The sequence below is a fragment of the Triticum dicoccoides genome, chromosome 3A, assembly GCF_002162155.2.
Source record: "Triticum dicoccoides isolate Atlit2015 ecotype Zavitan chromosome 3A, WEW_v2.0, whole genome shotgun sequence".
Taxonomy (NCBI): Eukaryota; Viridiplantae; Streptophyta; class Magnoliopsida; order Poales; family Poaceae; genus Triticum; species Triticum dicoccoides.
This window is the reverse complement of record NC_041384.1, coordinates 631292199-631305053: the sequence shown is the minus strand read 5'-3', so window position 1 is coordinate 631305053 and position 12855 is coordinate 631292199. Positions and strand designations below refer to the sequence as shown.

The 12855-nt window shown below is 44.7% G+C and overlaps 2 protein-coding genes and 5 non-coding genes across 7 annotated transcripts in view; 5 read left to right on the top strand and 2 right to left on the bottom strand.

Annotated features, from left to right (window-relative positions):
* Window positions 1–4101: 4101 nt before the first annotated feature.
* LOC119269736 (photosystem II 22 kDa protein 1, chloroplastic-like) lies at window positions 4102–6318 on the bottom strand. The gene is made up of 4 exons (XM_037551642.1): window positions 6022–6318; window positions 5807–5920; window positions 4617–4860; window positions 4102–4526 (listed from the first exon to the last, which is right to left on the bottom strand). Exons 1-4 carry the CDS (start codon window positions 6232–6234, stop codon window positions 4282–4284), a joined length of 816 nt encoding a protein of 271 aa, XP_037407539.1. The 5' UTR covers window positions 6235–6318; the 3' UTR covers window positions 4102–4281.
* An 883-nt stretch (window positions 6319–7201) lies between these two features.
* Window positions 7202–7273, top strand: TRNAQ-UUG. Its single transcript has one exon. It is a non-coding gene; the product is annotated as a tRNA-Gln (tRNA).
* A 68-nt stretch (window positions 7274–7341) lies between these two features.
* TRNAQ-UUG lies at window positions 7342–7413 on the top strand. The gene has a single exon. It is a non-coding gene; the product is annotated as a tRNA-Gln (tRNA).
* Window positions 7414–8168: 755 nt separating this feature from the next.
* The window catches only part of LOC119269735 (TLC domain-containing protein 2-like), a 15029-nt gene continuing 10342 nt past the window's right edge, over window positions 8169–12855 (bottom strand). Inside the window, exon 3 of the mRNA XM_037551641.1 lies at window positions 8169–8750. Coding sequence (XP_037407538.1) covers window positions 8448–8750 — 303 coding nt within the window. The 3' untranslated portion in view covers window positions 8169–8447. The remainder of the gene's footprint in view (window positions 8751–12855) is intronic.
* On the top strand, window positions 9079–9150 carry TRNAQ-UUG. Its single transcript has one exon. It is a non-coding gene; the product is annotated as a tRNA-Gln (tRNA).
* Window positions 10684–10755, top strand: TRNAQ-UUG. Its single transcript has one exon. It is a non-coding gene; the product is annotated as a tRNA-Gln (tRNA).
* Window positions 11939–12010, top strand: TRNAQ-UUG. Its single transcript has one exon. It is a non-coding gene; the product is annotated as a tRNA-Gln (tRNA).

Below are 12855 nucleotides of genomic sequence, written 5' to 3'. Positions count from 1 at the left end.
CGGAGGAACACTTTGTGTGCTACCAAATGTCACAACGTAAATGGATGATTATAAAGGTGCTCTACAGGTGTCTCCGAAGGTACTTGTTGGGTTGGCATATTTCGAGATTAGGATTTGTCACTCCGATTGTCGGAGAGGTATCTCTGGGCCCTCTCGGTAATGCACATCACTCAAGCCTTGCAAGCATTGCAACTAATAAGTTAGTTGTGGGATGATGTATTACGGAACGAGTAAAGAGACTTGCCGGTAACGAGATTGAACTAGGTATTAAGATATCGACGATCGAATCTCGGACAAGTAACATACCGATTACAAAGGGAACAACGTATGTTGTTATGCGGTCTGACCGATAAAGATCTTCGTAGAATATGTAGGAGCCAATATGAGCATCCAGGTTCCGCTATTGGTTATTGACCGGAGACGTGTCTCGGTCATGTCTACATAGTTCTCGAACCCGTAGGGTCCGCACGCTTAAAGTTCGGTGACGATCGTTATTAGGGTTTTTGTGTTTTGATGTACCAAAGGTTGTTCGGAGTCCCGGATATGATCACGGACATGACGAGGAGTCTCTAAATGGTCGAGACATAAAGATTGATATATTGGAAGCCTATATTTGGATATCGGAAACGTTCTGGGTGAAATCGGGATTTTACCGGAGCACCGGGGGGTTACAGGAACCCCCCCCCTCGGGGGTTAATGGGCCTACATGGGCCCTAAGGGAGAAGAGGAGGGCCGGCCAGGGCAGGCCGCGCGCCCCCTCCCCCCTAGTCCGAATAGGACAAGGAAGGGGGGTGCGGCGCCCCCCTTTCCTCTTTCCCCCTTCCCCTTTCCTTCTTCAACAAGGCAAGAGGGGGGAGTCCTACTCCCGGTGGGATTAGGACTTCTCCAGGCGCACCCCTAGGGCCGACCGCACCTCCCCCTCTCCTTCCTTTATATACGGGGGCAAGGGGGCACCCCATGACACACAAGTTGATCTTCATGATCGTTCCTTAGCCGTGTGCTGTGCCCCCTTCCACCATATTCCACCTCGGTCATATCGTAGCGGTGCTTAGGCGAAGCCCTGCGTCGCTAGAACATCATCACCGTCATCACGCCGTCGTGCTGACAAAACTCTCCCTCAACACTCGGCTGGATCGGAGCTCGAGGAACGTCACCGAGTTGAACATGTGCAGAACTCGGAGGTGCCATACGTTCGGTACTTGGATCGGTCGGATTGGTAAGACGTATGACTACTTCCTCTACGTTGTGTCAACGCTTCCGTTGCCGGTCTACGAGGGTACGTAGACAACACTCTCTCCTCTCGTTGCTATGCATCACCATGATCTTGCGTGTGCGTAGGAATTTTTTTGAAATTACTACGTTCCCCAACACGACGTGCTCTGGTCGGAGAAGAGCAAGAGGGAGGAGTACAGGTATTCCGCCTCTACTATTATCGCGCGCGGCGCCGATGACTAGGCTGGGAGCTCTCGCTGCAATGAGAGAGGATCTCACCCTGCACCACGCGACAGGTCAGGGAGGACGGCTGCGGTGGCTACCGGAGCACCGCATCACGGAGGAGGGAGCTCAGTGTCAGGAGGCGCCGGGAGCGTCAGCCATCAGGAACACCGGAGGTAGCTCGAGGAACGCGACAGAGGCGCCCGAGCTCGTCGAAGCTAGGGATTTTGCCACGACAGAGGCATGCCAAACACGGTGAAGAGGACTGCAGGCTGTAATTTAGGGCAACTAGGTGCAGTCGCTTTTGCAGAATAAACAAGGGAGGCGCGGTGAAGCTTTGTGACTTGGCGGCGTGGCTCAAGGTAGCCGGTGGCCTTGTGCGTGGCGACGGCGGCGGTGGTGTCCGCAGCACGGGCGCGCGCGGGGCATGCAGTTCGTTCTATGAGAGGCAAAGAGGAGGGGAGGGGCAGGGGATAGATGGGCTAGGGCACTCGGGGGCGAGCTATATAGGCCCGAGGCGGCACTGTAGCAGCTCGGTGGCGAGCATCGGCGTCCATGGTGTCGGATGAATGACATGCAGGAGAGAGGGAGAGGAGGAAGATGACGCCATCTCCCAAAACCACCTAAATCATTACAAAACTGCTCAAGGGGCAAATTTATCCGGTTTCAAAGATTTCAGGGTTAAAAATGTACTCCCTCCGTCCGGAAATACTTGTCGGGGGAATGAATGTATCTAGATGTATTTTAGTTTTAGATACATCCATTTTTATGGTATTTGTCCATTGAGACACATTTGAGGTTGAAAATAGACTTCTTTCAACCTCGAATGATAAAAAGAAGCAGCATATTGGAAGAAGATGGCAGACACCGTGACATAAGTTAGTTGGGCTTTAGTGAGTCTGCCTAGTGCACAAGTGAAAGCCCACCTTGGTCCAAAAGAAGGCCCACATAAAGCCCATATGTATTTGACATTTGTTGCACTGTGTCGTGCCGTTATAAGTTTGTCAAATTTTTTACTCCTCAACAAAATCAAATGGTAAGCTCCGGAAAAAAAATGGAGTTCATAGGTTGAAAACCCACAGGCTAGATACATCCGGTTTTTTTTTGCGAAATTAGATACATCCGTTTGAGCGACAAATAATATAAATCGGAGGGAGTACAAATTATTTTGGGATGGTTTCTACACTTACCACAATAATCAAAGTTGACGCTAAAGATGAGGCAATAATATTTTATTTTACTTTTGCATATTTGATGACTAAATATGTTTGTATCGATCAGCAAACACCAACAAAAATCAAATTATACTTATCTGGTCAATACCATAACCACTTTCTACTGATCCTTGTTTACATGCACAATGATGGAACACGAACTGCAGGAAGACATAACAATATTTACTTGTGTGGATGTACAGCTCCAAGAAAAATCTATTAAATGCTTAGTGATTCCCATACCATGTCGGTAACGAGAAACAAAATAATCGATAACTTAGGTTTGATATGGTTTTTCATTGGGTTTTTTGTTACATTTTGATATCCACAACCTTGTGGTGGTCCGAAAAGGCCCTCATAGCCTTTGTTGGTGTGTGTACCTTGCATAGATCCACAGTGGCAAAGCGAGGAAATGGTAATGCTTTTGTGTTACACTATCTTGGGGAGGATGGCGAAGGGGTGGTGGAATGCAGTGTTCTTAGGTTGGAATAAGTCCTTCCCGCTCTGCCTTTGTTTTGACGGTGCTTGCTACGATACCAATGAATAATGAGTGTAGGTTTTAGCATGTTGCTCATTTGATCTGGTGGACCGTTTAGAAGTTAATGACCATCCGATGCTTTGGTTCCATGCGGTGGTGGTGCTGTGCACGAGAGTGAGTACCTTCCTCGATAATGGCTGGTGATAATCTTAGATGTGGGCTAGAGAAGCATGCAGCGTGTCCCTCGCCGTGTGTTTTGAACAATAAAATTGATCCTGTATTTCGAGACGGATGACTATTGTGACTAGCAAAACCAATGGCGATTGTGGTGATTCTAGTACTGGAAAGATGGTTGTTTCTGTTATCCTTCTCACGATGGCATGCGACATCATTGGTAAGCACAAAGGTTGCCATGGACCGTTATTTGTCTGTCTCTGAAAATACTCCATCACTTCAAGAAAAAAAGATAGGTCAAGGTGCCTTTTGTAGTTCACAACTGATTTTTTTTTCATCTGCTATTCATAAGGTTCCTGAAAATCGCATTGGTGTAAGTCGATTTTCATGAAGAAGGAAGGGAGGCAGAGTGGAGCTCTGAGGCCGAGCTAGGAACAAGCTGGCGTCGGACATGACGTGGCAGGTGGAGGCGAGGCGAGGGCGTGACAGGTGCGGGTGGGGGTGCCATTAGTTTTTTTTATTCCCGCTCGGATTAGACAATGACTTCGCTGGAGGCGGGGACAACGCGAGGTCATAGCCAGAGGTAACACATGGAGGCGAGTTGTTGGAGGAGAAAGAAGAGGAGAGGCCGGAGGAGGAAGGGTGCCCAGCCGGAGGATTTCAATCGAGCGGCTGGGCAAAATCGACTTGCACGATTTTTTCGAGGCGGCTTGCATATAGTCGTGCCTTTTGTTTTTCATTTCAAGAATTTTACTGTACGCTTCATTAAGGTAGAAGGGAACGATCAAGAATCCGAGACGATAGATCCGCAACTGTCGGCATGCATGGCAAATTAGCTGCTAGCTCTTGTTTTTCATAAGGCAACGACCAACTTCTTTCTTACACCTAAGTACACCCCAAGGTCTCACGTACACAACAAACAAGCAAAGCACGGACGGACGGACGTACAATTAATGGCCAAAAAGCATTCGCGCGTGATCTCTAGTCGTCCTCCTCGCCGCTGATGAACTTGCCGGTGCCGGGGTTGATGGCGGCGATGAAGAAGAAGACGACGTTGAAGAGCACGAGTGGCTCGATCTCGCTGATGGGCACCCCGGTCTCGATGTTGAGCTGCGCCAGCGCGCCCTTGCCCGTGATAATCTCCCCGATGATGGAGAAGGCGATCCCCAGCTGCGCCAGCCGCCCCACGAACAGCTCGTTCGACTTGGTGAACCCGAACAGCGGCCCTGCAGCATGCATCGTACAAAATCATCAGACATGCATGTCGTAGAGGCGCGAAGACGCCATGGAAATCGATCTAGCTAACTGCTACGTACCTCCCTCGCTGAGGCCGAGGGCGGAGCGGAAGCCTTTGCCGGGGGCGATGACGGCCTTGTCGAGGCCGGTGGGCTGCTCGTCGACGAACCTGCCGCGGTCTCCGAGCGCGCCGATGGCGCCGAGGAGGGTGAAAAGGATGAAGAAGAGGAGGAGGGGCTCCGCCTCGTAGATCGGGATGCCGGTCTCAAGGTTCAGCTGGGACAGGATGCCCTTGCCGGTGATGGCCTCTCCTAAGATCGATGCCTGATATCAACAGTAAAAACAGTTATCATCAGGCGCTCAGAAGTTCATCCTGACCGTTCACTTTGTAAGAAGTTCATTTTGACTGTTCCCTTCGTAAGAGAAGTTTGTTTTGCTTCACTAGTAGTGCAATGTACACTGCCGTCTAAACATAATTTCGATGCAGCATAGCAAAATACTATTCTGAAGTTTAGTGTTCTTCTCTTGAGTTACCGCAAAAAAGAAACAATTCTCTTGAGTCTCAGTCCTATTCTAAACCCTTCTCATTCTATAGAGTAGTATAATCTTTAGACTAAATTTGCATTACGATTTTGTTTTATGAAAAATTAGGAAAAAAATAAAAATTTAAATAATTAAGAAAACATATTATAAATTATGTATAATTCTTTAGTTAACTAAGCCAGTAAAGTTTCCCTAAAAGAATTAAGCTACTTCCGCAGTTGTACTAAAGCTGTGACAAGTAATATGGTTGGGAGGAACTAGTAATTTTCTCATACAATTTACAGAAACACACTATAACTTCCTTTGAACAAATTACAGAAAATCACTGAAATTTGCCAAAGTTTTTTTAAACTATTTATTATTTTGATTGGAAATATACTAGAGTAGTTTAAATTCCACACTATATAGCAAATCCACATATTTGTAAGTAGCCTGCACCGTTATATATTATCCTAAAAAAACCTAAGCTTTTTCCCTTCCGTCCTATTAATTCACATGGGAATTTCTTTTTGAGCGATTGTGTAAGCTTTTGGTAAATTTGCCCTCGGTTTCTAGTTTCTCTTCTTGACTATATGTTTGAGTTTGAACTTTGAACTGAATAGTATAAAACCATCAACTAGTTCTGTTGTTTGTTCAGCAGCTAGTTCTGTTGTTATTCTACGCTTGGAATGATCCACACATAAAAGAAAAGCAACAACAAAAACGTGCATGCCGCAGGAGCACTCACGGCGAAGCCAATCATGGCAACACGGCCGACGAAGAGCTCGTTCTCCTTGGTGAAACCGATCCCGCCGGACGTGCCGAAGATGCCGTCCTCCGTCTTGGGCTTGGGGGCAGCGACCTATATACATATAACCAAAACACAAGGCCATCCAGCGTCAGATAAACAAGCAGAGGCAGACCTGCATTGGTGAACAAGATATCAGGTAGCTAGGCTCGAACCTTCTTGGCCGGCGCGGCCTTGGTCTTCTTGCCGAACAGGGCCATGGTCCGGACGGAGAGGGACGGCATGTGCTTGTAGTACGCCGCCGAGGACGACGAGGAGAGCGCGAGCCGCGAGAAGGGCGTGGACGCCGACGACGGCCGCGCCGCCTGCAGCAGGCTCCTGCCGGAGGCCACGCCGTTGACGCCGGACATGAGCATCGACTGTGCCATGGCCCCTAGACTCTCACTCGTGATATCGCTTCGCGCGTCGTCTGTGGCTGTGAGGGTGCTGTATCTTGGGGGACTTTGCTCTGCGGCCGCGCGGCCACATTTTATGAGATCGCACGGCACGGGGTGGCGCCTACGTGTGGCGCTGCGGGGGCGCGTGATTGGCGAGCGGGCGGGGCGAGGATAGGGTGCGCGAAGGGCAGCGGGGAGACCACGTTTCCCCGAATCCGGCCAATGGCCGGGGCGATGCACACGTGGACAGCCCTCTCGTTAAGCTGATACGGTTTGTGCGATCGAACAACGGCCCGGGAGCCGACGGAGTTGGTAGTACGCTCGCCTCACTGAAAAGTGCTGCAGGGCCAGGCTGCCGCGGTGCCACGCGTGCGAGGCCACTGGTACATTGTAATTTGTACTGTACTGCGTTTGGAGTCTAGCGAAGTGGACTGTGAGTGGCATGGCTGGCGTTTCTGGTATCGGCAGTGCCATCCGTCGCACAACTAGTAAATTCTTTTTGTGGAAATTAGTAAACTGGATTTCTGGCCTCCGAATCTTGGTGTAGATTCGCGTGAGGTCCGACGAACTCGTCTACTCCGCCTCTTCGCCACAGCGGTGACATTCTCCCATTGTGGCATGACCTCAGCCACAGATTAGTGACGAAGACGATGCTGGCATTTCACCTCCGTCGTGGCAATATCGAAGGGGGCGGACAAATTGGGGGCCGCTTCGGTCCTAGGAGGATAGCCGGAGAATGGTAGATGATGGCAATGGAGTCTTTTGCGAAAACGCTGGTATGAACAAGGAAAACAAAGGAAGCTATAATCGTCGGATATACCCTGCTCCAATTAGCTGCCAAGTGGCAAACGAAAGCAAGTCCAAAAAAAAAACCAGAAAGGAAATTTAACCCAAACGTAAAAGGAAAATGCTCGGTCTATAAGATGAATAGAGTTACCAGCGAAAAAACTCAACAAATGGTTTCGTAGTGTAGTGGTTAGCACTCCAGACTTTGAATCTGGCGACCTGGGTTCGAATCCCGGCGAGACCTACTTTTTTTTGTGTAACATCTAGCATAACTAAGACAAATATAATTACCAGTGACAGCAGTCATCAAATGGTTTCGTAGTGTAGTGGTTAGCACTCCAGACTTTGAATCTGGCGACCTGGGTTCGAATCCCGGCGAGACCTTCATTTTTTTAGTTTAAAACTAACATTAGCCATTTACAATGTACTCATATTTATTAGAGATTAGTATTTTCAGTTTACAATGTACTCAGACTCTTTTTTTTTCCTGACATTTGGTATCTACATGGTACTGTGTACTCACACTTTTTTCCCTGCTACAAGGCACATACCTCCCGTGCTACAAAACTCACAAGTGAAAGAAATGTGTTGAAGAATAAGTATCAAAAACCATGCACAAATAACATTCACAAATGAAACATTAAATAGAAACAGTAAGCCAAAAAGAAATTAAGGCTTGCAAAAAAGTCGCCTAAGCATCTGTTAGTACATTAGGTGAAGGGCTAAACAATACAAACACTTCCTTTGCTTTCTACTTTAAAACGAATCTGGCGACCTGGGTTCGAATCCCGGCGAGACCTTCATTTTTTTAGTTTAAAACTAACATTAGCCATTTACAATGTACTCATATTTGTTAGAGATTAGTATTTTCAGTTTACAATGTACTCAGACTCTTTTTTTTTTCCTGACATTTGGTATCTACATGGTACTGTGTACTCACGCTTCTTTCCCTGCTACAAGGCACATACCTCCCGTGCTACAAAACTCACAAGTGAAAGAAATGTGTTGAAGAATAAGTATCAAAAACCATGCACAAATAACATTCACAATGAAACATTAAATAGAAACAGTAAGCCAAAAAGAAATTAAGGCTTGCAAAAAAGTCGCCTAAGCATCTGTTAGTACATTAGGTGAAGGGCTAAACAATACAAACACTTCCTTTGCTTTCTACTTTAAAAAATCTGTGCAAATGGTGGATCCAGGTCGGGTTGTCTATGTAAGTCATGATGTAATTCCACTAATGCTGGCGTAGCCAGAGAATCTTTCGGCGAGACAAATTCATCATACATAACAGGTTACATATATGGGTTGTCACCACAGTCTAGAGGCTAACAACACTTAGAACATACCTCTGTCTTCTGATTTACATTGGTGTGACTATAACCTTACCAAAATTTACACTACACTGCCAAGAACATTCAGTCCTGATGCGTCTGCTGATTTCTCTCTCGCGCAAATGCTTTAAATAGATCAAGCCCTAAAGATACATTGAGCACATTCATTCCCGCCATACCAGAAAGAGCTAGTGGCAGCTCAATGCCCTTATCAAACTTGTGTGCGTCGGTGATCAGTCTGTATGTGATCAATATGTGGCAGATCACCCTTGCTGTCACAAAGGTAGTCCAGTTGAGTACCCATTCCAGTTTCACCAGTTTTCTGTTGAAATCACGGAATCCAGCCATTCTCCTCAATTTCCTTACGTGCAAGAATATGGAGTGCATCTGCAGTCATAAAGTTCGTCAATCTGTCTGCCATTGCTGCGTACCAATATTCTAACTTAAGATTAATCGCTGCAACCAAATGTACCCCTTCCACACGGCCTGCTTATGGTGGAGACTGAACTGAACTAGTTATTATGATACTAGATGGTTATGCCCTTGTTCTTAAATAGGGACATTAATGCCTCATTAATATTGTATTCATATTCAAGCAACGTGATGCAGACCTGTACAATTGACAAACGGAAGGAAATTTAACAGGAACCATCAACATTATGTCTGTAAGACAAATGACATAAATATAACCATCAGTGGACCACACTCAACAAATGGTTTCGTAGTGTAGTGGTTAGCACTCCAGACTTTGAATCTGGCGACCTGGGTTCGAATCCCGGCGAGACCTATTTTTTTATTTGACATATTGGTATTTCCATGGTACAATCTACTCACTTCTTTTTTGGGCTGACCGTTTAGTATTGGATAAAATATCGACTCACAAATTTTTAGCTGGCATTTAGTGTTTCCAGGGTACAATGTACTCTTATTTTTTGCTGAGATTTAGTGTTTCCCTGGTACCCAAACCTTCCATGGTACAACTACTCGCAGTCTAGAGGCTAATAACCTTCCATGGTACAACTACTCGCACTCTAGAGGTTACTAACCTTCCATGGTACAACTACTCTCAGTCTGGAGGCTACTAACCTTCCATGGTACAATTACTCTCAGTCTGGAGGCTACTAACCTTCCATGGTACAACTACTCTCAGTCTAGAGGCTAATAACCTTCCATGGTACAACTGCTCTCAGTCTAGAGGCTAATAACCTTCGATGGTACAACTACTCTCAGTCTAGAGGCTAATAACCTTCCATGGTAAACTTGAAGATACCGCTGTCCTCTGATCTACCTTGGTGTGACTATAACCTTACCAAAATTTACAGACACGATCAAGAAAGGCACATTCGCTGCAACCAAATGTACCCCTTCCACACTGCTTACGGTGAAGACTCAACTGACCTAGTTAGTTCGATAGATGTACCCTTGTTTCTAAAATGGGATATCAATGCCTCATTAATATTCCAATCTGGCAATGTGATGCAGACATGTTAAAGAACTCAAATCATGTATTCTAGCAATGTGCATGAACATGAAGAAGGAACTGCAATGGCCACTAGCGAGTGGTTGGAAGATCAGCTGAGCAATCAAAACAATTAACCTTCAAGGTCATACTGAATGGACCAACCATATTCCAAATTGTAAGGATAAAGTGAATTGTCTTATCTGCGTTCTATTTGTATCATCATTCAAGCAACAGGTTTACTGCAGTAAAGTTTGGCTACAACTTAGTCGCTAAGAGAGTATTACCTCTGTCATGACATTGTCGAAGGGGGGCTATGGTTACAACTGATCCACAGAAGTGAGATATCAGAGACCGGCCACGGCGAGGGTGGTGCTGATAAGTTACAATGTTTAGGTCGTGCGTTTATTTTGTAAGGTGAAATAGAACTAGTGCTGGAAAATCCACTACTGGCTAACCATATTGAAATTAGATACATTTTGTTATCCAATGGTTGACCCAATGCATCTGCTCTCAAATATTGTGTGTTGTTAAGTGCACAATGTATATTCTTGAAGCTTAATAAAGAGAGGGAAAAACACCAAAAAAACAGTCAACACTTCGTAAATCCGAATAGCACCTCAATGAGACAAAATTATTGTACCACGCAATAGAGCATTTGGCTAAATGAATTGAAAAACTAAAATAAAATAAGACATTCGTTGGATATTCCTTGCTCACTTTAGCTGCCAAGTGGCAAACTAAAGCAAGTCCAAGAAAACAGATGGAAATTTAACAGGGACAATCGAGTAAAGGAAAATATTTTGTCTGTAAGCCAAATGACAGAAATATAATAATCATCAGTGGATCAACTTAACAAATGGTTTCGTAGTGTAGTGGTTAGCACTCCAGACTTTGAATCTGGCGACCTGGGTTCGAATCCCGGCGAGACCTACTTTTTTATCTAACAATATAGTATTTCCATAGTACAGTGTACTCAAATTTTTAGTTGACATCTAGTGTTTCCAGGGTACAATACAATGTACTCCTATTTATGCTGACATTCAGTATTTCCCAGTGTACCCAGACCTTCCATGGTACAAATAATAGAGGCTGATAACACTTGAACATAACTCTAGTAATTTACATTGGTGTGACTATAACCTTACCAATATTTATAGTACACTACCAAAAAAGGCACATTCAGTACCTATAGATACCAACTTCAGATTAGTCGCTGCAACCAAATGTATCCCTTCCTCACTGCTTAAGTTGAAGACTGACCTACATAATTCCGTAGATGCTTATACCCTTGTTCTTAAAACGGGACATTAATGTCTCATTAATATTATATTCTATCAGTGATGCAGACCCATACCAGAAAAAATAAATTGTGTTCTAGCAATGTGAGTCAACATGAAGAACAAACTGCAATGGCCACTAGCGAGCGATTGAAAGCCCAGCTGGGTAATCAAAACAATTAACCTTGAAGGTCATACTGACTGAATGGACCGACTGTAATACTTGTTCCAAATTGTAGGGATAAAGTGAAATGTCTTATCTACGTTCTCTTCGTATGGAGGCACGGTTACAACTACTGATCAAAAGAAGTGAGACATCGGAGACGTGTAAGAAGGGTGGGCCTGCCACGACGAGGTTGGTGCTAATAAGTAAGAATGTCTTTGCCATGTGCTCATTTTTTAAGATGCCATAGAACAAGTGGTTGAAATCCACTACTAGCTAAGCATGTTGAAGCTAGATAAAAGAAATTATCCAATGGTTGTCCCAATGCATCTCCTCTCATATGATGTGTGTTGTTAAGTGCATAAATATTCTTGAAGCTTAATGAAGAAGAGAAAAACACAAAACAAACACTCAAAACACGCAGTAAATTGTAATAGCAACCCAATGAGACAAAATTATCATACCCACACAATGGAGCCTTTGGCGAAAATCAATTCAAAAGAAAAAGTATTCGTCAGATATTCCTTGCTCCATTTAGCTGCCAAATGGCAAACTGAAGCAAGTCCAAAACAAATGTAAGGAAATTTAGAAGGAACAATGGAATAACGGAAAATATTTTGTCTGTAAGCCAAATGACAGAAATATAACCATCAGCGGATCACACTCAACAAATGGTTTCGTAGTGTAGTGGTTAGCACTCCAGACTTTGAATCTGGCGACCTGGGTTCAAATCCTGGCGAGACCTGTTTTTTAGCTGATATTTTAGTATTTCCATGGTGCTATGTGCTCACTTTTTTTTTAAAAGATGACATGTAGTCAGGAAAATATCGACTCCCAATTTTGTAGATGACATTTAGTGCTTCCAGGGTAGAATGTACTCCTATTTTTGCTGACATTTAGTATTTCCCTGGTACAATGTACCCAGACCTTCCATCACAGTCTAGAGGCTAATAAGACTTGAAACTTACCACTGTCTTCTGTTTTACATTGCTGTGCCTATAACCTCACCAAAATTTACAGTATACTATCCAGAAAGGCACATTTAGTACATATAGTTACTAACTCAGCCAAATGTACCCATTCCCCACCACTTAAGGTGGAGACTGAACAAAACTACTTATTTCAATAGATGCTTATACCCTTGTTCTTAAAATGGGACATCAACGTCTCATTAATATTCTATTCTAGCAAAGTGATGCAGACACATTAAAGAACTCAAAACCTTGCATTCGAGCAATGTGTGTGAGCATGAAGAAGGAACTGCAATTACCACTAGCGAGCGGTTAAAAGCCCAGCTGGACAATCAAAACAATTAACCTTCAAGGCCATACTGAATGGACCAACCACATTACTTGTTCCAAACTGTAAGGATAAAGTTAAATGTTCTCTCTACGTTCTAGTCATATCATCATTCTGGCAACAGGTTTACTGTAAAGTTTGGGCTACAGCTTAGTTGCTAAGACGGATGAACTCCGTCGGGACATTGTCAAAGGGGGTGGACAAGTTGACCGCAGATTCGGTCCTAGGATTGTTAGAGAGCGGTAAAGATGATATGATAGCGGGCCGGCGACAGGCTCGAAGGAAGAGGTG